Source organism: Microcaecilia unicolor, chromosome 2, assembly GCF_901765095.1.
Source record: "Microcaecilia unicolor chromosome 2, aMicUni1.1, whole genome shotgun sequence".
Taxonomy (NCBI): domain Eukaryota; kingdom Metazoa; phylum Chordata; class Amphibia; order Gymnophiona; family Siphonopidae; genus Microcaecilia; species Microcaecilia unicolor.
The window spans coordinates 538,079,896-538,105,501 of NC_044032.1; the positions used below are offsets into that span (position 1 = coordinate 538,079,896).

At 45.1% G+C, this 25,606-nt stretch overlaps 1 protein-coding gene across 2 annotated transcripts in view; it reads left to right on the top strand.

Annotated features, from left to right (window-relative positions):
- The window catches only part of WDR19 (WD repeat domain 19), a 565,820-nt gene that overhangs the window by 335,882 nt on the left and 204,332 nt on the right, over positions 1–25,606 (top strand). For both annotated transcript variants that reach the window (XM_030191304.1, XM_030191303.1), the window contains exon 25: positions 14,306–14,452. In XM_030191304.1, the coding sequence (XP_030047164.1) occupies positions 14,306–14,452 (147 nt within the window). The remainder of the gene's footprint in view (positions 1–14,305; positions 14,453–25,606) is intronic.

The window sequence follows — 25,606 nt, forward strand, 5'->3', positions numbered from 1 at the left end:
TTCACCTTGACTGTTAGTTCTAGAGACAGGTATGTTGTTAATCCTTCCCCTCTAGTTTTTGCCTCTGATGCAGCCTGTTTGGTAAAATGAAATCCTTGCTTCTACCTTCTCTATTGCTGGTCTGCTGTTTGTTTTGCTGCATCTGCACTTCAAATACCTGTTTGTTCCCTAGTTTTCCCCCATTCATAATTTGGACGTTTCAGTTTGTAAAATGGATGTTCATGCTGGACTTTTCCAGCAATTGTATTTTAAAACAGGATATAGACTGTTAGAAAATACACGTGAGATGGATGCCCATACGCTGACTTGGATGTCCTTTCTAAAATGCCGCTCCACATGTCTGATGTTAATAGCTATAAATAAAGGACTTCACAAAGATGTTTTGGAGATAACTGTACATTAGTGTGTTTATCTGATATCCACAATATATATGCAGTATAGATATATTGGGGTAATTTTATAAAATGACACCTAAGCAGTGAAAGCACATAGATGCACACGTAACACCTGTTTTATAAAGGCAAAATATAGGCCTTGATTAAATAGCCTAATCAAAAGCTCCCACACAGTTACTCTGCTGTGAGAGGGTTATAAGTTTGTGTGTGCACACTGGTAAGAATTGGCAGGCCTTGTCCTCATTCTGTCCACTTTCTCTCTACTTTGCATAAAAGTAGTTTTTTTTTCTGAGCACCTATTGTTATATCTGTGTACCCTCAGGCAATTTTATAAGTACCTACTTAATGAGTAAAATAGTGTTTTATATTATTGTCATGTATAAAATTATCTCCATTCTATCTGTGTACTGAAATCCTTCAGCATGTATTCAGACTCTAACCAACAGCCAGGCAGCTTTAGCAATACATGATTACGTCATAGTAAGCCCTAGTTTCTCTGAGACTTCATCTAGGACAGCAGGAAAAAGGTAAAACAAATATTAGTACAAAGATAAAACATTTAGAGTTATTTGTTAAAGAAATGTATATTTGACAGTCCTGGGATGTTTTATAAGTGTTCTAACACACTCCATTGTTTACATTGCTCATTAAAAGATTTCAGGGCATTTCACAGGTGTCGAAGATATTTATTCTTCGTCCTTCACTCCAGAAAGTCATGCTTTCATATTGAAAGCTAACAGTTTTTATTACAGTCTGACAAAGTTCGGTTTGCATTTATTTTCATTGAATAAACTAATGCAATAATTATATAATTATTGTATAAACTGAAAGAAGTTTTTAAAGTCATGACTCCTGAGTATTTGTGAGACACAAGTATGTAAGGCTGTTTCTCTGAGAACTAGCAGGATGGGGATGTCCACACAAATGTGGACAAATTACACAAATGTGTAATGTCATCTAACAGAGCCTATGCAAGAGCTTTGATCTTTATTGCATATTCATTGTTCTTGTTCTGCTTCTTTGCATGGAGCCCTTCAGTTCTTTGTTTTCCATGGGGCTGGTCAGATGAACTCCCTTGTACTAAACTTCTTCAAGTAATTGTGCCATTCTAGCATGTGGGTCACTTCTGCTTTCTCATTTTTCACTAGTTTAGGTTTTTCTGCAAATTTTCTAAGTTTTCTTTGCACCCATCGCTAACACTGTTTTTAGGTTGCGTTTTGTGGTTCAGTTAGGTCATTTATATCCTAAACTGAGTCTTTAGATTTTTGACTCGACCACCTTTTTTGATGATATGTCACATAGCAAGGCCTTTAGTGGCTTTAAGAACTTCAGGCAATGTAGAAAGACCATATTCAATACAGATGTCCACAGTCTAGTGCTTTTAGTCCTGGATCACTAGGTCTCTAAGGGTGGTAATTATCAAGCTGCATTAGGGCTTTTCAGTTTCGTTAGTTGCCCCTTAGTGCATGTTAAAGGGCGCTAAGGTAACTTAAATAACCGTAACATAGTGATTACTAAGTCACTACAGGGGACATAATAATGAGATGTAAATCATGTAAATGAATATATAGCAGTCAATTACTATATAAAATCTACAACGCAAATTTTATATCTGGAAAAATAACCCACACCAAAAGCTGGTGTTATTTTACCATCCCAGTCGCATCAGGTCTCAATGCCGTGGCTCAATTTTTTTAGGCCACATCTTAAAGGGACTGCAGTGCTGTCCCTCCCCATTCAATCTGAATCTCCAACCCCCCCCCCCCCCCCCCCCAAATCATCATGCCAACCCCACCAATGACACCCAAACCCCACCGCTTTGAAGCTCCACCCCCTCAAAATACCCCGCCAGCTCCATGGGACTACCTTTTCTAGTGCCGGATAGTGTAGTGGGTCTCCAGGCAGGAGCAATCCCCTGTTGGCCCTGTCCTTGTTGGCACTTTCAGACAAAATGGTGCCCCTTGTGTTAGGCTTGCAGTACTATACTTATACGGAAACATAACCCTTATGCCCAGATGATCAAAAGCCCTACGCTGTTCCAAACAGCGCTCTAAAAATAACGCTGGAACTGCGTGGGGCTTTACCGCCCCTATGTTCAGAGGTAATAGCATGTAAATTTATGCGCGCTATTATCTCTGATCATAGGGTAAGTGTGCGGGAAGATTGTCAAAAGCCCAGACCTGTCAAACACAGGGGCTGGAGGTCCGTAGGATCACCAGACCCCCTGAAACAGCAAGGCCCTGGTGGTCTAGTGTCCCCACCAAACCCCCACTCCCAAGCCAGTGACATGGGGGCTGGAGGTCCGGTGGACCTCCAGTCCCCCTAACCCCCCCCCCCCCCTGCACCCACTCCCCCCCCCCCCCCCAAAAAAAGCCTTGGTGACCCAGTGGGCCACAAACCAAGCCTCCCCAACCTGATGGTCTAGCGGCCCTCTTTTCCGCTTCCTCCCCTCCATACCTTAGTGTTGGAGGAGGGAATAGTACACTCTCTCCTCTTCCAGCGCTACCTTGAAAATGGCGGCACCCAGCCCTGCCCAGTGCATTCTGGGGCTTCACCATCATAGTTTAGAACATCAAAAGGTATGATGTGCAGGAAAAGCTTGCAGACAGCGTAAAAGAAGCAGTTACCCTGAAAAAGGAACACTGTAACACACTAAGATCCCTTTCCAAAGCAATTTCCAACCCATCCTCTTCATTATCTAGGATGTATTTGAGTGGACTGAAGAGAAGACCATACTACACTTAAAGAACGAGGTATCCTCCATTCCCTTAATCTTGCCAAATGCAGCAGGGCCCTCACTTTTGACCCAGAAAACACAGTCAAAGTCAAGGATGGGATTTTGACTTGCGCCAGAGAGACAGTTTCTGATTGGACAGTCTACCAGTTTAAGAATGGATGAAGTTTTATGTAAACCATTGGACCTTTATAATGTCTGCCTCAGGTCTCAAGATCATCTGGAAGGAATTAAGGCTGCATCTATTCAGAACACCACAGTTGCCCATTGAGAGAACATTAAACTTGCACAAGCATTCTGCCAAGACTACATCTATTTGAAACACCACTAAATTAACCACTGAGAGGTCATCAGACTTGAGCAAGCATTCCCGTGAGAATCTACCAGTGCACACAAGAAAGGAAACAACAGAATTTGGAAAATAAGAAAAAGATCTTTTTATAGAGTTAGATCAGTAAACAAAGAATAAGAAGTAGCAAATGTACAAATATAGTGGGAATTCAAAGTATCACTCCAGACACATAATGGGTACAGAGAGGTGAACTTGAAACGAAAGGATGAGAGATTGATTGTTGCAGCCCCTGACAATGGATTACAGATGAGATGGTTCACAGCAAACATTTTAAAAACCTGGGAAAACTGCCATATGTAGATTCCATAAGGAAGAGCTGGAAAAAGTTACGCTTGTAGCTGGCTACAAAGTACTGATGGGAGAAGGCTTGAATATGGAAGAGCACAATAAAGTGGTGCATGTCCTCGACTAGAAACTTTGCAAGTATTTCAGCATTGCTGTACTGGAAAAGCATTGGGATCATAACCCTAAGAGAATTATGAAAAATGAAGAGGTTATGATCACCTGGGACATTCCAATTCTAACCAATAAAAAGATGGGTGCAAGAAAAACAGACCTCATCCTAAAGGAGAAAAAGACGAAAACAGCATTGATAATATCTCATTGCTAAGTAATTATTCTATGCATCAAGTAGAAAGAGAGATCTAAAAATATCAAGCAATACAGTCGGACACCAAGAAAATATGGTAGAAAGATACAGAAATATTCTCTATTGTAATGAGTGTGAGCGGCTCATTTAAAAAGAAGGTTCAAGCACACCTTGATAGGTTGCCCATACATGTTGCATCTTATAAACTCCAGAAGAAAATTCTCTTTAACAAAATGCAAATACTATGGAAAGCGTTAGAAATGCATGTGAAAGGTTGAGATCACATACTCTGGCTTAGGCTCATTTTCCAAGGAAAAGCAGGGTATTATAGTCTCACATGTGGGTGACTGTTGTGACCCTCACCTGTTCCATGCTCCTCGTGGCTGGTCCGCTCTCGGTCCTGCCTCAGTGAGGCGAGCGTCGGCCATGTTGGCCGGGCCGACGTTCCTCTCCCCACTCCGATGGCTCCTCCGGCCGTCGGGGTAGGACCGGTGCACTGTCCTTGCTATCTTGCGGAACGCCGGCCATGTTGTCCATGCCGGCGTTCCAGGAGGAGGCTCTTCTCTTCCAGGTGCGTAGCCTGGGATCACGGGCCATGCCTTTGGGGTCCTGATTGGCCGCTGTTGGCTAGACTCCGCCTCCTCCTGCGGGCCAACCTATTCGAGCCTTCCCTACCAGCTGATTCTTGTCTTGCCTCCTCTTGCCAGCTGATGCTTGTCGCCCCGATGGAGGGGGCTATTTAAGGCGCAGCTGTCCTCCACAAACTTGCTTCGGCTTCTACTTGTGTGAAGACTTTGCCTGAGCATTTGTGTGACTTGACGTTTTCTTCTTGCTGCTTGAACTGATTTGTACCTTTGCCTGGACCTGGACTGTGTCTTTTGCTTGCTGCCTGCCATTGAACCTTTGACTGGACCTGGACTGTGTCTTTTGCTTGCCACCTGCCTAGAGACTTTGCCTGGACCTGACTACTGTCTTTTGCTTGCTGCCTGCCTTTGAACCTTTGCCTGGACCTGGGCTGCGTCTTTTTTTTTTATTTTATTTTATTATTTATTCATTTAAACAATTTTTACAAGAAACCATCGTGCTTAAGAAAGAGTCAATTAACTGATAATTTTTAAACAGGCAAAAAGAGAAAGAGCAAATAAATCTTTACACTTTCAAAGATATGACACTCAAGTCCATAATTGGAAATCCAAAATTTCAAATTTAGAGAGAACTATAACTCAGGAACTAATACTGGGCTGCGTCTTTTGCTTGCTGCCTGCCTTTGAACCTTTGCCTGGACCTGACTTCTGCTTCTGCTTACCGCATGCCTAGAGACCTCTCCTGGTTTCGTCTCTGGCTTCTAGTGCCCTGCTCTTCATCTTCTACCGCAGGTAAGGCCAGAGTTGTTTGGCTGCCAAAGGACTCTACATTCTCATCGTCAGTGCTGAGTGCATCGAGGGACCTTCAGCATAACATAGTAAATGATGGCAGGTAAAGACCTGTACAGTCCATCCAGTATGCCCAATAAGATAAACTCATTTTACATGGTATGCGATACTTTATATGTATACCCAAGTTTGATTTGTCCTTGCCATTCATAGCCCAGCACTGTTCTTGCACTAAAAGTTCTGAAGCTAACGTCGAAGCCCTTTAAAATTTACACGCCAGCTCATTCATATCTATTCAGTCACAATTAGAGCACAGACTGTAAAAGTCTGCCCAGCACTGGTTTTGCTTCCCAATTACCGGTGTTGCCACTCAATCTCCACGAAGAGTCTGTGGATCCATTCCTTCTAAACAGGATTTCTTTGTGTTTATCCCATGCATGTTGAATTCCATTACTGTTTTCATCTCCACCACCTCCCTTGGGAGGGCATTCCATGTAACCACCACCCTTTCCGTGAAAAAGTACTTCCTGACATTACTCCTGTCTGCCCCCCTTCACCCTACTGCCTTCCCATCTCCAGAAAAGGTTTGTTTGTGGATTAATACTAGAGAGTTGCACGGGGACAGAAATCTTACCCATCCCCGCCCATCTCTGCTAGAATCTCACCCATCCCCACCCGTCCCCACTGGAATATTACCATCCCCACCCATCCCCACCAAACTTTAATCCATCCCAACCCGTCCCCACCCATATTAATTTAATACCTTTCAAATGTTTGAACGTCTGTATCATGTCACCCCTGTTTCTCCTTTCCTCCATGTTCAAGTCGGCACGTCTCTCATATGGTTTGCAACACAAATACTATACCATTTTTGTAGCTTTTCTTTGCACCGCTTCTAGTCTTTTTACATCTTAAGTACATACATAAGTATTGCCATACTGGGAAAGACCAAAGGTCCATCAAGCCCAGCATCCTGTTTCCAACAGTGGCCAATCCAGGTCACAAATACCTGGCAAGATCCCCAAAACGTACAAAACATTCTATACTGCTTATCCAAGAAATAGTGAATTTTCCCCAAGTCCATTTAATAATGGTCTATGGACTTTTTCTTTAGGAAGCTGTCCAAACCTTTTTTAAACTCCGCTAAGCTAACCGCCTTTACCACATTCTCTGACAACAGAGTTTAATTACACGTTGACCAGCAGGAAAAAGGAGGTGATAGTGCCATTATATAAGTCTCTGGTGAGGCCTCATTTGGAGTACTGCGTGCAGTTCTGGGAGACCGCACCTATGGAAAGATATAAACAGGATGGAGTCGGTCCAGAGGGTGGCTACGAAATTAGTAAGCGGTCTTGAATGCAAAAATTATAGGGACAGGCTTATGAACCTCAACATGTATATGCTGGAAGAGAGGAGAGGAGACATGATAGAAACGTTTAAATATCTCAAGGGCATCAATGTACAGGAAGAGAGCCTTTTTCAAATGAAGGAAAGCTCTGGAATGAGGGGGCATACGACAGAGTTAAGAGGGAATAGGCTTAGGAGTAACCTAAGGAAGTATTATTTCACAGAAAGGGTGGTGGAGACGTGGAGTTGAGGACTGTTCCAGAATTTAAAAAGGCATGGGATAAGCATGTGGGATCGCTTAGGAACAGGAAGAATAAGTGGTTACAGAGGATAGACAGACTGGATGGGTCATATGGCCTTTATCTGCCGTCATGTTTCTCTGTTTCTATGAAGAAACATTTTCTCCAATTCGTTTAAATTTACTACATTGTAGCTTCATCGCATGCCCCCTAGTCCAATATTTTTGGAAAGCGTAAACAGACACGTCACATCTACCTGTTCCACTCCATTCATTATTTTATAGACTTCTATCATATCTCCCCTCAGCCGCCTTTTCTCCAAGCTGAAGAGGCTTAGCCGCTTTAGCCTTTCCTCATAAGGAAGTTGTCCAATCCCCTTTATCATTTTCGTCGCCCTTCTTTGCACCTTTTCTAATTCCACTATGGTGCAATACAAAGGCATTATAACATCCTCATTTTTGTTTTCCATTCCTTTCCTGATAATACCTAACATTCTACTTGCTTTCTTAGCCGCAGCAGCACACTGAGCAGACGGTTTCAACATATCATCAACGACGACACCTAGAATCCTTTCTTGGTCAGTGACTCCTAACATAGAACCTTGCATGATGTAGATTGTGATAACCCCCTCTTCACTCAGGGTGACCTGGTTCTCAATATGCAGATCATATGCAAATTAGTGTGCTACCCTTCTAACTCAGGGTGACCTGGTTCTCACTAAGCAAATTAAACAGGTCTCACCAACTGCATATTTCTCAGGCAACTCTTTATTCCAGCACTAGCTTCAATACTTTGGGGACTCCCAACCCCAGGCTTTGCAGCCTGCTTCTCTCAGTACTTTGGACACACAGTCCTTCCTTTGAACACACAGTTCTTTACAAGTACTGGGGACACACAGTCCTTCCTCCTTTGAACACACAGTTCTCTAAGTACTGAGGACACACAGTCCAACACTAATGCTTTAGGGCCTTCTTACCCCAGGATTTTCAGCCTGCTTGTCTCCTTTGGACACCCAGCCACCACCAGTCCATAAGGTTAGCCAGTATCTTCCAGGGGGATCTCTCTTCTTCTGCTGCCAGCTCACTTCTCTTCCTTTCCCAACTCAGGTGGGGTATAAAGTGGTTAATAGCTAAACAGGACCCAGCCCATAACTGGCTACACCTGTTGCCACCCCCAGGACTCTCCCCGGTCCTAGCAACTTCCAACCTTTTTCCCTGGACCTTTTTTAGGGGAACAGCGCCATCCAGTGGCCTGCCCAGGATAGGACAGCCTCTTCCTTCTCACAAGCTATAATTCGGGTTCCTCTTTCCCACATGCATCACTTTGCAGTTGCTCACATTAAACGTCATCTGCCATTTAGACGCCCAGTCTCCCAGTGTCGTAAGGTACTCTTGTAATTTTTCACAATCCTCCCGCGATTTAACAACTTTGAATAACTTTGTGTCATCAGCAAATTTAATTACCTCACTAGTTACTCCCATCTCTAGGTCATTTATAAATATGTTAAAAAGCAGCAGGTCCCAGCACAGACCCCTGGGGAACCCCACTAACTACCCTTCTCCATTGACAATACTGACCATTTAACCCTACTCTCCGTTTTCTATCTTTTAACCAGTTTTTAATCCACAATAGCTCACTACCTCCTATCCCATGACTCTCCAATTTCCTCTGGAGTCTTTCATGAGGTACATTGTCAAACTCCTTCTGGAAATCCAGATACACAATATCAACCGGCTCACCTTTATCCACATGTTTGTTCACCCCTTCAAAGAAATGTAGTACTACTACTACTACTATTTAGTATTTCTATAGCGCTACAAGGCGTACGCAGCGCTGCACAAACATAGAAGAAAGACAGTCCCTGCTCAAAGAGCTTACAATCTAATAGACAAAAAATAAATAAAGTAAGCAAATCAAATCAATTAATGTGAACGGGAAGGAAGAGAGGAGGGTAGGTGGAGGCGAGTGGTTACAAGTGGTTACGAGTCAAAAGCAATGTTAAAGAGGTGGGCTTTCAGTCTAGATTTAAAGGTGGCCAAGGATGGGGCAAGATGTAGGGACTCAGGAAGTTTATTCCAGGCGTAGGGTGCAGCGAGACAGAAGGCGCGAAGTCTGGAGTTGGCAGTAGTGGAGAAGGGAACAGATAAGAGGGATTTATCCATGGAGCGGAGTGCACGGGAAGGGGTGTAGTGGAGAAGGGAACAGATAAGAAGGATTTATCCATGGAGCGGAGTGCACGGGAAGGGGTGTAGGGAAGGACGAGTGTGGAGAGATACTGGGGAGCAGCAGAGTGAGTACATTTATAGGTTAGTAGAAGAAGTTTGAACAAGATGCGAAAACGGATAGGGAGCCAGTGAAGGGTCTTGAGGAGAGGGGGTAGTATGAGTAAAGCGACCCTGGCGGAAGACGAGACGGGCAGCAGAGTTTTGAACCGACTGGAGAGGGGAGAGGTGACTAAGTGGGAGGCCAGCAAGAAGCAGATTGCAGTAGTCTAAACGAGAGGTGACAAGGGTGTGGATGAGGGTTTTGGTAGAGTGCTCGGAAAGAAAGGGGCGGATTTTACGGATGTTGTAAAGAAAGAAACGACAGATCTTGGCAATCTGCTGGATATGATCAGAGAAGGAGAGAGAAGAGTCAAAGATGACCCCAAGGTTTCGAGCTGAGGAGACAAGGAGAATGAGAGAGCCATCAACAGAAATAGAAAACGGGGGGAGCGGGGAGGTGGGTTTGGGGGGGAAAATGAGAAGCTTGGTTTTGGTCATATTAATTTCAGGTGGCATTGAGACATCCAGACAGCAATGTCAGACAAGCACGCTGAAACTTTGGTTTGGATGCAAGGTGAGATATCAGGGGTAGAAAGGTAGATTTGGGAGTCATCAGCATAGAGATGGTAGGAAAAGCCATGGGATGAGATTAATGAACCAAGGGAAGAAGTGTAGATAGAAAAGAGGAGGGGACCAAGAACAGAACCCTGAGGTACGCCGACAAGCAGAGGGATAGAAGTAGAAGAGGATCCACCAGAGTGAACACTAAAGGTGCGGAGGGAGAGGTAGGAAGAGAACCAGGAAAGGACAGAGCCCTGGAATCCAAGTGAGGACAGGGTATCGAGAAGTATGCTGTGATCGACAGTGTCAAAAGCAGCGGAAAGATCAAGAAGAATGAGGATGGAATATTGACCTCTGGATTTAGCCAGCAATAGGTCATTGGAGACTTTAGTAAGCGCAGTTTCGGTTGAGTGGAGAGGGCGAAAACCAGATTGTAGTGGGTCAAGAATAGCATGTGAGGAGAGAAAATCAAGGCAGCGGCGGTGAACAGCACGCTCAAGTAATTTGGAGAGAAAAGGAAGGAGGGAGATGGGTCGGTAATTAGAGGAACAAGTAGGGTCGAGTAAAGGCTTCTTAAGGAGAGGTGTGACCACAGCATTTTTAAAGGCAGCAGGGACAGTCGCAGTGGAAAGTGAGAGGTTGAGATTGTGACAGATAAAAGGAATAAGAGCAGGAGAGATGGCATTAAGAAGGTGGGTGGGAATGGGATCAGAGGAACAGGTGGTACATTTTGAGGAAGAAAGGAGAAGGGTAGTTTCCTCAATAGTAACTTGAGGAAAGGGAATGAGGGGAAGGAGAGAGAGGGGAACGGACTAGTGGAGGGAGAGGTGGTGAGGTAGAGAAAGCAAGGTTTATCTTTTGAACCTTGTTGTGAAAGAATTCAGCAAGGGTCTGAGGAGATAATGAAGGGGGAGTTGGGGGAGGGGGCACCTTGAGGAGAGAGTTCAATGTGGTGAAGAGAAGTCGAGGATTAGAGCCAAGAGAGTTGGTCAGTTGGATATAATAATCCTGTTTGGCACGTAAAAGAGCAGATTGGAAGGAGGTCAGCATGAACTTAAAGTGTAAGAAATCAGCAAGGGCCCGAGATTTCCGCCAGAGGCGTTCGGCGGAGCGGGTACAGGAACATAGGTAGCGGATATTAGAAGTCAGCCAAGGTTGGGGTTTTGTACGCCTTACAGGGCAGGTCATCAAAGGTGCAAGAGTGTCTAAGGCAGAGGATAGAGTATTGTTGTAAGAAGAAACAGCCTCGTTGACAGACGTGGATGGTGCCACAGTAGAGAGGAGGTTTGAAACATGGGAGGATAGAGATGAAGGGTCAATATCGTGAAGATTCCTAGATAAATTAGATATAGGACGGGACTGGGAGGGAGGAGATTTAAATGTGAAAGTTATAAGATGGTGATCAGAGGAGGGAAGATCAGAGGCAAGGAAACTAGAGGGTGAACAGTTGGAGGAGAAGATGAGATCAAGCAAGATTTCCCTTCACTAAATCCACGTTGACTTTGTATCATTAATCCATGCTTTTGAATATGCTCTGTAATTTTGTTCTTTATAATAGTCTCCATTTTGCCTGGCACCGATGTCAGAATCACCGGTCTATAACTTCCTGGATCTCATCTGGAACCTTTTTTAAAAATCGGTGTTACATTGGCCACCCTCCAATCTTTCGGTACCACGCTTGGTTTTATGGATAAATTACATATTACTAACAATAACTCCGCAAGTTCATTTTTCAGTTCTTTCAGTACTCTGGGATGAATACCATCCGGTCCAGGAGATTTGCTACTCTTCAGTTTGTAGAACTGCCCCATTACATCCTCCAGGTTTACAGAGAATTCATTAAGTTACTCCGACTCGTCAGCTTCGAATACCATTTCTGGCATCGGTATCCCACCCAAATCTTCCTCAATGAAGATCAAAGCAAAGAATTCATTTAATCTCTCCGCTACGGCTTTGTCTTCCCTGATCGCCCCTTTTACGCCTGGTCATCTAGCGGTCCAACCGATTCTTTTGCTGGCTTCCTGCTTTAATATACCTAAAAAAATTTTTACTATGTGTTTTGGCCTCCAACGCAATCTTTTTTTCGAAGTCCCTCTTAGCCTTCCTTATCAGCACTTTGCATTTGACTTGACATTCCTTATGCTGTTTCTTATTATTTTCAGTCGGTTCCTTCGTATATTTTCTGAAGGATTTTCTTTTAGCTCTAATAGCTTTCTTCACCTCACTTTTTAACCATGCCGGCTGTCGTTTGGTCTTCTGTCCTCCTTTCTTAATACGCGGAATATATTTGAACTGGGCTTCCAGGAGGATGGTGTTTTTGAACAGCATCCATGCCTGATGTAAATTTTTGACCCTCGCAGTCGCTCCTCTTAAGTTTTTTTTTTTTTACCATTCTTCTCATTTTATCATAGTCTTCTTTTTTAAAGTTAAACGTTGGGAAGGTCCCTTGTACCTGTTTTGAAATGTTTTTGCAGATGGTTTCTTCATGACATGTCTTGTTCCTTTTGAAACTTAATAAAAATGATTTAAATATAAAGTTAAACGCTAATGTATTTTATTTCCTTTGTATACCTACTTCAAAGCTAATATCAAATCTGATCATATTTTGATCACTGTTATCAAGCGGCCCCAGCACCATTACCTCCCGCACCAACAAGATACGGCCTCCAAAACTGAACATAGTACTCCAAATGGGGCCTCACCAACGACTTGGGCATCAACACCTCCTTTCTTCTGCTGCTTATACCCTTCTCTATGCAGCCTAGTATCCGTCTGACCACAGCCAGCACCTTGTCACATTGTTTCTTCACCTTCAGATCCTCAGACACCAACACCCCGAGGTCTCTCTCCTGAGTCGAGCTTACTAATCTCTCCCCTCCTATTCGGTATCTCTCTTTTGGGTTTCTGCACCCCTGCACCCCAAGAGGCATATTTTCAAAGCACTTTGGGAGGCTAAGTTCCATAGGTTTCTATGGAACTTTGGGAGGCTAAGTGCTTTGAAAATGAGCCCGATAGTGTATCACTCTGCACTTCTTGGCATTAAATTTTAACTATGATTAACCAGCTATGCACACTTAATACCATATAATTCTAGATTTGATTATACAGTGAATCAAAATTTAATTTACATAAATTTAAATAAACATCCACTTTGAATGAAGCTTCAAATCTAATTATTTATTCATTGTCTTCACTAAAAAGACCTAACACAAACAAAGCCCTTCACTATCATTCCCATTATGCACTAGGCTTGGGTTAGCTTAAATTACAATATACAATTCAATCAATAACACTGCTTTTGTTGAACCTCCGCTCTTCTTCCAAATTTATACATACAGCAGGGGCCGGAGAAGGGACAACAGTAAAATCTAATCTGTGAGACCTCAAAACTTTGTGGATTGTTATCTTTGTGGACACACTCTGTGGAGAATGCTGTCTTGAGACAAGTAAAGCTCATATGGACAAGAGAAAAGCTCATATGGTCCTTTGGGACATCCACCAGTGACTGTGTATTATATTTAGGCAATGCACTTCACATATCTGTATGTATAAACTTGTAAGAAGAGTTCTTCGGTCCTCACATTCATATCTCATTCATATCACAGTCAGTTTGGCCAAACAGGTTTCCAGTATTTATTTGAGGGTTAAAATTCAGCTCCATCCCCAGACTGTCTTAAAAAAAAAAATTAAAAGAATTCATAAAGTTATATTTACTATGTTACTAGCTTTGCCAGTCTCAGGGCTATCAATTTATTACCCCTTTTTATGTTGAAGGCAATCTGTAGCTTAGGGTGTCCCACATATGAAGAGATGATATCTTGCTTGTCCTTGGAGAAAAAACATGGTCCTTTTACTAAGGCACACTAAATGCCATGCAGCCCATAGAAATATAATGAGCTGCATGGCATTTAGCGCATGCTAATCATTAGCATGCTTTAGTAAAAGGACTCCAGAGTTACTTTCCTCTAGCAGGTGTTCTCCAAGGACAACAGGATATATATTCTCACATACCCTTCCATAACAGTGGCTAGCAATCAGGAAGACACATCCATATATGGGTTGACCTCTCTCAAAAGTTTTTACAAAGCTGGAGAGCTGTTCACACATGGGGCTCCATTAGATGTCATCACTCACATGTGAGAATATATATCCAGCTGTCCTTGGAGAACATCTGCCCCAGGTAAGTAATTCATTTACCTACTTTCCTTTACAGAATTATCTCCATAAAGGCACATGATTTTAGAATTGCCCTCCACATGTATAGCTCTAGTGCTTTATCTGTGGGTATTTTGTGCAGCTCTCCACTCAGCACTGTTTGAAAATGGATATATGTTCCAATGCTATTAGTATGATACCAATAAAGAAATACAATTTAAGAAAGAATGGAACAGATTATGAATTGTAATAGTTTTATGAAATTTGCTTATGAAGAATGGTAACAATTTTTGCAGATATAAAGAAGCTGCTGTAGCATATGAAAATGCCAAAGACTGGGACAGCGTAATCCGTATTTATCTGGATCACTTGAATAATCCTGAAAAGGCTGTGAGCATTGTGAGAGAAACTCAGTCACTTGATGGAGCCAAAATGGTAGCAAGGTACTGACAAGTGAAATTTTCTAGGAAGGGTAAAAGGAAAATATGTCTTGTTTTGTTTTATTTAGAATTTGACTGGTACACATCAGTATTGAATATCTTAAAGATTTGGGTACTGAAATACAAAGTTTTTGGATTGAAAAAATACACCGAGGCCAATATCCAAAAGGTTTGGGCTCCTAACTTTGAGAGTTAGGCTCCTAAACTAACCAATTTGAAACTTTCTGAGGGCTGAGTTCTTAAATGTATGCTCTTAGTTTCTCTAGGCTTCTAAATGTAGGAGCCTAACAAATGGGTGGCAACAGGGATAGATTTAGTTTGGGGAAAAAACATTAGGAGCTTAACACGGCTTTCCTCCTGTGCAGCACCAAGGGCTTGGGATTAGGCCTTAAGGGGCCCTTTTACAAAGCTGCGGTAAAATGTGGCCGGCTGCAGTAGTATGGACGCTTGAAAATCGCCATATGCCGAGGCCATTTTTATCACAGCAGGAATTTCCATTATTTTAAATGTAAATTCGGAAATGGCCATGCGCTAATAAAAATATCGGTTTGCAGTGATTTACTGCCTGAGCCCTTACCACTTTACTGTAGGTGGTAAGGGCTCACGTTCTAGCCTGGCGGTAATCAGATCGTGCACGCCAATGGCCGATTACCGCCAGGCATGCCTACTCCCCGCCCACGTACTGCAAAATATAAAAATATTTTCTGGCACTGGAAGCGTTGCATTGCAAACACAGAACTACCACAGGGTGCCATGCGGTACTTCTGTTTTGCCATGTGCTATCTGAACGGTGGCCCTTCACACCTTTGTAAAATGACAGACCTAAAGTTAGGAGCATAACTTTTGGGCCTCCTGTATGTGGATGAATTTTCTGCTGAAAACTCAGATGCTCATTTTCAAAGCATATAGACATACAAAGTCACATAGTAACTGGCCATACATAGGATCCTATATTTTGTTCCCAAGGGTCTTCCAAGAGGGTCTGGATACATTAACCCCCGGATTGTATATATGGCCACATGGAGGTACGTGCATAACTTAATTGGCGGAACAAGGTAATCTAGCCCAGTGGTGTGCTGGAGCCAGCTCGCAAGAGCTGGTTTTTAAATTTTGTTCCGACTTGCGAACCAGTTGTTACTAAGTGCTAGCCGGCTCTTCTTCCTCCCTCCCTCCCTCCGGATCCGGTCCTTCACCTGAGTCACCCTTGTCCATCGAATTCTTCGGGGCAGGCAGTCTTGCCTGCCCGCTGCCGGTTCGCTCTTTAAAAATGGCCGCCGAGGCCGCCCTTGTAAGTCTTAGCGGACATTTTGAAGAGTGATCCGGCAGCGGGGGAGAGTCAGCGCCGGCAGCGGGCAGGCAAGACTGCCTACCCCAAAGAATTCGCTGAACAACTCGGGAGGGGGTGTCAGGGGAGAGAAGGGAGTCGCTGGACATGGGTGGCTGGAGGGGGGCAGGGGAGAGAAGGGAGTCGCTGGATATGGGTGGCTGGAAGAGGAAGGGGGGCAGGGGAGAGAAGGGAGTCGCTGGACATGGGTGGCTGGAGGAGGGGGCAAGGGAGAGAAGGGAGTCCCTGGGCATGGGTGGCTGGAGGGGGGGCAGGGGAGAGATGGCAGTCGCTGGGTATGGGTGGCTGGAGGGGTCAGGGAGAGAGGAGAGTCGCTGGGCATGGGTGGATGGAGGGGAGGGCAGGGGGAGAGAAGGGTCACTGGACATGGGTGGATGGAGGGCAGGGGAGAGGAGGGTCGCTGGGTATGGGTGCATGGAGGGCAGGGGAGAGGAGGGGTCGCTGGACATGGGTGGGTGGATGGAGGGCAGGGAAGAGGAGGGTCGCTGGGTATGGGTGCATGCAGGGCAGGGGAGAGGAGGGTTGCTGGACGTGGATGGAGGGCAGGGGAGAGGAGGGTCGCTGGGCAATGAATGGTGCATGCAGGGGAGAGGAGGGTCGCTGGACATGGGTGGATGGAGGGCAGGGGAGAGGAGGGTCGCTGGGTATGGGTGCATGCAGGGCAGGGGAGAGGAGGGTCGCTGGGTATGGATGCATGGAGGGCAGGGGAGAGGAGGGTTGCTGTATATGGGTAGATGGAGGGCAGGGAGAGGAGGGGTCGCTGGGTATGGGTGCATGGAGGGCAGGGGAGAGGAGGGTCGCTGGGTATGGATAGATGGAGGGCAGGGGAGAGGAGGGTTGCTGGATATGGGTGGATAGAGAGGAGGGCAGGGGGAGAAGAGGGTTGCTGGACATGGGTGGATGAAGGGGAGGGGAGAGGAGCGTTGCTGGACATGGGTGGACGGAGGGGAGGGCGGGGGGAGAGGTGGGTTGCTGGGCATGGGTGGATGGAGGGGAGGGCGGGGGGAGAGGAGGTTGCTGGACATGAATGGAGGAGAGAGAAGGGAGGGAGAATAAATGCTGGACATGGATGGAGGGGAAGGAAGAATGAGGAAGGAGATGAGATGAGGGAAAGGAAGAGAGGAGAAAAACTGCACATGGATGAAGAAAATAGGCAGAAGCTGGATCCACTGGACAGTCAAGTCTGCGGAGGACCAGAAATGAAGAAGAAAGGAAATGGAAAGGAAGCCCTGGAAACGGAGTTAAGAGGACAGATAGCAGCAGAATCGGATACTGGGCCAGAATGATCAGGAAAAATAGTCACCAGACAACAAAGGTAGAAAAAAATCATTTTATTTTCATTATAGTGTTTGGAATATGTTCACTTTGAGAATCAGATGCTCAACATTAAAAGTTTATATTTATTTATTTACTTATTTATGGCATTATATCGCACATTAAACATGAATTAGATTGGAACTTGGGATCATTTATTTTTTTTCCTGGAGTAATGCATTGCAACCCCCCCCCCCCCCCCCCAGTCTCTCCCCGGCTATAGCCAGTTCTGCAATTTGGGGGGGGGGGGGGGCCGCAGAGGAGGACGGGAGGGGGACGGGAGGGGGCGCAGAGGGGGACCGGGGAGAGAGCCTGCTGTTAAACATTTACCAGCACACCACTGCTCTAGCCCATTGTATGGGCTGAAGCCAGTAGGTAGAGCTTGCCACCATTTTCACTCACCCAAAACAATAGCAAAATATTATTAGAAATGAGGAACTGCCTATGCGTGGTCCATGTGTAAAAAGTCAAAAGCTGTTCCAGTTGGACAGGATGTGCCTTAAAAGATGGAGGACTATATATATATTTATATTTGTACTTTTTTGAAAGTTTCCATATATAGACATAAATATCATGAAATAAAAATTGAATACCACTAAAACAGCTTAAAAAATATTGTAGGTGGTAGAGACAGCAGTTATAAACTCTCTATTTTGAGCTTATTTTTCTACACTGTTCTTTATAATAGTGATTGCCAAATTCAGTGAGGATATCCTTTTTCCTGATTGGTTCACTTTAGCAGCTGTAATGTGCCTTAGGAAGCCTTGTGTTATAAAATAAGATGGACTATATTGAAATTAAATGGAAGTAAAATTAAACTCACCTTTCATTAGGGCATATGAAATCACATCTTCACAGGTCTGTTCTCAATCTAATCTTCTTGGGCTCCCACGTGGCCACCCCCGTTTCAGAACCGCAGCCAGCCCCCCCCCCCCCCTTCAAAGCCACGGCTCCTTTCCCAGCGGTTCTGACCGCTGAACAAAAAAAGAAAACTTGTATCTTCCTCTCACTGCCGGCGCCCACCCCCCGCCCTCTTCTTTTCTTACCTGGTGGCCTGCTTGACTCGCTACCTCCCTAAGGCTCCTTCCCCAGTGGTTCTGAGCACAGTTTAGTGCCATAGCAACGGGTGGGCTCAAGTGGGCACAGGCCTTCGTAAGAGACTTGGGGAGACTAAGCCTCCCCAGCTCAAACATGACCTTCTGCCTCCTCTGTCAGTACCTCCTGCCCTCCTCGAATTCAGGGCAGGAGCAAAAGGAAATTGTATCTTCCTCTCCTCGCCGGCCCCCCCCCCCCCCTTACTTCTTTTCTTACCTGGCTGCCTGCCCGATTCGCGAATCAGTTTCTCCCTAAGACTCCTTCCCCAGCAAGTCTGAGCACAGAAGAAAAAAAAAAAGCTGCCGGTATAGAACCACGTGCTGCGACACTCACTCAAGGCTCACAGCCATGCTCTGCCGAAACGGCAGCAGGAAGTGTGTCACAGGAAGAGTTTCCGGGCAGAGCTGTCTGTGAGTGAGTGTTGCAGCACGTGGCTCTATACTGGTAGCTTTTTTTTTTCTGTGCTCAGAGCTGCTGGGGAAAGAGTTTTAGGGAGGAAGCGATTCGCGAATCGGGCAGGCAGCCAGGTAAGAAAAGAAGTTAGCGGGGAGAGGCGCCGGAGAGGAGAGGAAGATACCATTTTTTTTTGCTCCTGCCCCGAATTCGTGGAGGGCAGGGTACTGACAGGAGGCAGGAGAAAGTCATGGTTGGGCTGGGGAGGCTTAGCCTCCCCAAGCCTCTTATACGGGGCACTTATGGTGGTAGTTGCAGCGTCTCTACGCAGACTGGGAGTGCATGTGTTCCCTTATCTCGACGGTTGGCTGGTGAAGAACACCCCAGAGGCAGGGGCTCTACAGTTCATGCAGAGGACTATTCAACTGCTGGAGCTACTCTGGTTTGTTATAAATTACCCCAAGTCCCATCTCTTCCCTGTCCAGAATCTGGAATTTATAGGAGCTCTGTTGGACTCACAGACAGCTCGCGCCTATCTTCCCGAGGCAAGAGCAGACAATCTTCTGTCTCTAGTTTCCATGGCCAGAGCATCTCAACGGATCACAGCTCGGCAGATGTTGAGTCTTCTAGGCCATATGGCCTCCACAGTTCATGTGACTCCCATGGCGCATCTTCACATGAGATCAGCTCAATGGACCCTAGCTTCCCAGTGGTATCAAGCTGCAGGGGATCTAGAGGATGCAATCCAGCTCTCCACCGAATTTCACCGTTCCCTTCAGTGGTGGACAGTTTGATCCAGTTTGACCTTGGGGCGTCCCTTTCAGATTCCTCAGCCACAAAAAGTGCTGACAACGGATGCATCCCTCCTGGGGTGGGGAGCTCATGTCGATGGGCTTCACACTCAGGGTGTTTGGTCCCTTCAGAAAAAAGGCTTCAGATCAACCTCCTGGAGTTGTGAGCAGTCTGGAACGCTCTAAAGGCTTTCAGAGATCAAATCATCCTAATTCAGACAGACAATCAAGTTGTGATGTATTACATCAACAAGCAGGGGGGGCACCGGATCTCGCTCTCTGTGTCAGGAAACCGTCAGGATGTGGCTTTGGGCTCACCACCAAGGAATGTTTCTCCAGGCCACATACCTGGCAGGCGTAAACAACAGTCTGGCCGACAGGTTGAGCAGGCTAATGCAACCTCACGAGTGGTCACTGAACATGGGCATTGTCCACAAGATCTTCTGAGCGTGGGGCACCCCCTCGTGGATCTTTTTGCCATTCAAGCCAATCACAAGGTCCCTCAATTCTGTTCCAGACTTCAGGCCCATAACAGGCTAGCGTCAGATGCTTTTCTCCTTCATTGGGGAACAGGCCTTCTGTATGCGTATCCTCCCATACCTCTAGAGGGGAAGACTTTACTGAAACTCAAGCAAAACCGCGGAACCATGATTCTGATAGCTCCCTTCTGGCTGCGTCAGATTTGGTTCCCTCTTCTTCTGGAGTTATCTTTCGAAGAACCGTGGAGATTGGAGTGTTTTCCAACCCTCATGACTCAGAACGAGGGAGCGTTTCTGCATCCCAACCTCCAGTCTCTGGCTCTCACGGCCTGGATGTTGAAAGCGTAGAATTCGCTTCCTTGGGTCTTTCTGAGGGTGTCTCCCGAGTTTTGCTTGCTTCCAGGAAAGATTCCATGAAGCGGTGTTAACTTTTTCAAATGGAGGAGGTTTGCCATCTGGTGTGACAGCAAGGCCTTAGATCCTCACTCTTGTCCTACACAGACCCTGCTTGAATACCTTCTATACTTGTCAGAGTCTGGTCTCAAGACCAACTCCGTAAGAGTTCATCTTAGAGCAATTAGTACTTATCGTTGTCGTGTAGAGGGTAAGCCTATCTCTGGAATGCCTTTAGTTGTTCGCTTCCTGAGAGGTTTGCTTTTATCAAAGCCCCCTGTCAAACCTCCACCAGTGTCATGGGATCTCAGTGTTACATTGTAACATAGTAGATGACGGCAGAAAAAGACCTGCACAGTCCATCCAGACTGCCCAACAAGATAAACTCATATGTGCTAGTTTTTTGTGTATACCTTACCTTGATTTGTACCTGTCTTTTTCAGGGCACAGACCGTATAAGTCCACCCAGTACTATCCCCGCCTCCCACCACCGGCTCTGGCACAGACCGTATAAGTCTACCCAGCACTATCCCCACCTCCCAACCACCAGCCCTGGCACAGACCGTATAAGTCTGCCCAGCACTAGCCCCGCCTCCCAACCGTCTCTGCCACCCATTCAAGGCTAAGCTCCTGAGGATCCCTTCCTTCTGAACAGGATTCCTTTATGTTTATCCCACGCATGTTTGAATTCCGTTACTGTTTTCCTCTCCACCACCTCCCGCGGGAGGGCATTCCAAGCATCCACCACCCTCTCCGTGAAAAAATACTTCCTGACATTTTTCTTAAGTCTGCCCCCCTTCAATCTCATTTCATGCCCTCTCGTTCTACCGCCTTCCCATCTACGGAAAAGGTTCGTTTGCGGATTAATACCTTTCAAATATTTTAACGTCTGTATCATATCACCCCTGTTCCTCCTTTCCTCCAGGGTATACATGTCCAGGTCAGCAAGTCTCTCCTCATATGTCTTGTAACGTAAATCCCATACCATCCTCGTAGCTTTTCTTTACACCGCTTCAATTCTTTTTACATCCTTAGCAAGATACGGCCTCCAAAACTGAACACAATACTCCAGGTGGGGCCTCACCAACGACTTGTACAGGGGCATCAACACCTCTTTTCTTCTGCTGGTCACGCCTCTCCCTATACAGCCTAGCAACCTTCTAGCTACGGCCACCGCCTTGTCACACTGTTTCGTCACCTTCAGATCCTCAGATACTATCACCCCAAGATCCCTCTCCCAGTCCGTACCTAGCAGACTCTCCCCGCCTAACACATACGCCTCCCGTGGATTTCTACTCCCTAAGTGCATCACTTTGCATTTCTTCGCATTGAATTTTAATTGCCAAACCTTAGACCAATCTTCTAGCTTTTTCAGATCCTTTTTCATGTTTTCCACTCCCTCCAGGGTGTCCACTGTGTTACAAATTTTAGTATCATCCGCAAATAGGCAAACTTTACCTTCTAACCCTTCAGCAATGTCACTCACAAATATATTGAACAGAATCGGCCCTAGCACCGATCCCTGAGGCACTCCACTACTCACCTTTCCCTCCTCCGAGCGAACTCCATTCACCACCACCCTCTGGCGCCGGTCCGTCAACCAGTTCCTAATCCAGTTCACCACTTTGGGTCCCATCTTCAGCCCATCCAGTTTATTTAAGAGCCTCCTGAGGGGAACCGTGTCAAAAGCCTTACTGAAATCTAAGTAGATTACGTCTATAGCACGTCCAAGGTTCAATTCTCCTGTCACCCAATCAAAGAATTCAATGAGATTCGTTTGGCATGATTTCCCTTTGGTAAAACCATGTTGTCTCGGATCTTGCAGCTCATTTTCTTCCAGGAAATTCACTATCCTTTCCTTCAGCATCGCTTCCATTACTTTTCCAATAATAGAAGTGAGGCTTACCGGCCTGTAGTTTCCAGTTTCTTCCCTATCACCACTTTTGTGAAGAGGGACCACTTCCGCCGTTCTCCAATCCCTCGGAACCTCTCCCGTTTCTAAGGATTTATTAAACAAATCTTTAAGAGGACCCGCCAGAACCTCTCTGAGCTCCCTCAATATCCTGGGGTGGATCCCATCCGGTCCCATGGCTTTGTCCACCTTTAGCTTTTCAAGTTGTTCATAGACACTCTCTTCTGTGAACGGTGCTATATCCACTCCATTCTCAAATGAACTTTTGCCAGACCATCGCGGTCCTTCTCCCGGATTTTCTTCAGTAAAAACAGAACAAAAGTATCTATTTAGCAAATTTGCCTTTTCTTCATCATTATCTACATAGCGGTTTGCAGTATCTTTTAGTCTCACAATTCCCTTTTTAGTCACTCTCCTTTCACTAATATACCTGAAGAAATTTTTGTCACTCCTCCTTTCATTTCTAGCCATTTGTTCTTCCGCTTGCACTTTCGCCAGACATATCTCTCTCTTGGCTTCTTTCAGTTTCCTCCGATATTCCTCCCCGTGTTCCTCATCTTGAGTTTTTCTGTATTTCTGGAACGCCAACTCTTTAGCCTTTATTTTCTCAGCCACTTGCTTGGAGAACCATATCGGTTTCCTTTTTCTCTTGCTTTTATTTACTTTCCTTACATAAAGGTTTGTGGCCCTATTTATTGCTTCCTTCAGCCTGGACCACTGTCCTTCCACCTATCGTACGTCCTCCCGGCCCGTCAGCTCCTTCCTTAGGTATTCCCCCATTTTGCTAAAGTCAGCACGCTTGAAATCCAGGACTTTGAGTTTTGAGTGGCCGCCCTCCTCTTCAGCCGTCATATCAAACCAAACCTTTTGATGGTCACTGCCGCCCAGGTGGGCTCCCACTCGGACATTTGACACGCTATCCCCATTTGTGAGCACGAGATCCAGCGTCGCTCCCTCCCTCGTGGGTTCCATGACCATTTGTCTGAGCAGAGCACTTTGGAAAGCATCCACAATCTCTCTACTTTTTTCCGATTCCGCATACGGAACCTTCCAATCTACATCCGGCAGATTGAAATCTCCCAGCAACAGCACCTCTCTCTTCTTTCCCTGGGGAATAACTTGAGAGTGAGAGACTCGCCCAGAGGCAAGTGGGACCCAGTTGGTGAGGTGGAGGGTGCCAGTATAAGCACATGCCAAGGTGCAGGTGGGCCTGAGCAGTCTTGAGGGCAGACCCTCCAGATGGCTGCAGAGTTAGCTCCAGGTGGGTGCTAGGCATTCCATGACAGGTATGAGCTGTCTTTTATTTGTATAATAGGCGTGTCCCAGGGTTGGAGTTTTGGCACAGTGTGAGAAATGAAAAATTGCAGAAAGAGCTTAGGAAATTGGAAGACTGGGCAACCAAATGGCAGATGAAATTTAATGAGGACAAATGGAAAGTGATGCACATTGGGAAGAATAATCCAAATCATAGTTACCTGATGCTGGGGTCCACCTTGAGAGTCAGCACCCAAGAAAAATTTCTAGGTGTCATTGTAAACAATACGCTGAAATCTTCTGCCTAGTGTGTAGTGGCAGCCAAAAAAGCAAACAGGATGCTAGGAATTATTAGGGAAGGGATGGTAAATAAGACCGAGAATACTATAATGCTTCTGTAACACTCCATGGTGCAATCTCACCTTGAGTATTGCATTCCGTTCTTGTCACCATATCTCAAAAAAGATATAGCGAAATTAGAAAAAGGTTCAAAGAAGAGCGACCACAATGATAAAGGGGATGGAACGCCTTTCGTATGAGGAAAGGCTAAAGAGGTTAGGGCTCTTCAGCTTGGAAAGAGATGAGTGATGGGAGATAAGGTTGAGTTCTACAAAATCCTGAATGGCGTAGAACAAGTAGAAGTGAATGGATTTTTTTTACTATTTCAAAAAGTACAAAGACTAGGGGACACTCAATGAAGTTACATGTAAATACTTTGAAAACAAATAGGAGGAAATATTTTTTCACTCAGTGAATAGTTAAGCTCTGGAACTTGTTGCCAGAGTTTGTGGTAACAGCGGTTAGTGTATCTGGGTTTAAAAAAAAGATTTGGACAAGTTCCTGGAGGAAAAGTCCATAGTCTATTATTGAGATGTACATGGGGGAAGCCACTGCTTACCCTGGGGTCGGTAGCATGGAATATTGCTACTATTTGGGTTTCTGCCAGATACATATGACCTGGATCGGCCACTGTTGGAAACAAGATACTGGGCTAGATGGAGCATTGGTTTGACCCAGTATGACTATTCTTATGTTCTTATCAGCACCTTCAGTCTAGGCGTGATTTCTGCAGGATTTGAGCATAGTATTTTATAAAGACAAATAGGTGCCCATGGGCCTTTTCTTGCTCTATAAACCTAAGTTCCCTGTTAGAAAATTAACCACTTATGCATCATCCATCAAAATGAAAATGTACCCCATATTGTTTCTTTGACATTGGATATTGACTCGCACCCATTTTTCAGTTGATGAATATTTATTAACATTTTGTGCAATAAACATTTTGCATAGTCAACAATATTGACTTGCACCTTTAAAACATAATGATTGTTCATCGGTGGCTCTTACTGAATGGTATTTCTTTTTCATCCTACTAGTTCAGACAAGTGGATTTTTGTTACCCAACCAGAAGTTGGAGACATTGAATTTCAGTGACATGATCACCAGCAGGCCTGTAACCTGCCAATATTCTCTGCCTCCAGCAGATGATTACAGTTTAGACTAATGCAGCAGGGTCCTTGTTGGCCTAGCTCAGTCAGACACAGATTAAGGTCTGTGGCCCAGAAACAGAGCCCACCTGTACACCCCAGGCTTGGTGTGGCTGTTAAGGATCTGACCTTGGACCTTTATCCTAATTGAGCCCGAAATGAATCCTCGATTCAGAGGTTTAGTCTGTGGCCTTAGTTTCTGATGGGCAGGGACATTTGGGAGCTGGGAGGTCCAACAAGTCCTCTGTTGTTGGTAAGTATGGGTCTTGATCGGTTCCCTCCCAATACCCTCTGCTTCTTCACCTCCCAGGTGGGTAATTTTGGGCTTTCTTTTTTTGTTTCTTGCTTTTCCCTCTCTGATGGATAAAGTTTTTAAAAAAACAAACAAACCCTAGCAGAGAAGTGGCCTGGAATCTTCGATTAGGTTCTTCTCTTTCCATCAGGAACTACTTTGTTCCTTTTTCTCTTCCTCTATTTTCACATCATCTTATCCAAGTCCTTCTTTTCTGGTCTGCTAAAATGGCAGCTACATAGCTTAATTAGGTGTTTATCTGCTTATATAGCAGCTTTTTACTCTCCTTTTTGTCTTCCTAATATACACTTCTGCAGTAAAACTGTGACTGAGCTGTGATATAAACTTGCTGCTATAGCAACTGTGTTTATAGAGTATACATGAACAAACAATACTGATCTT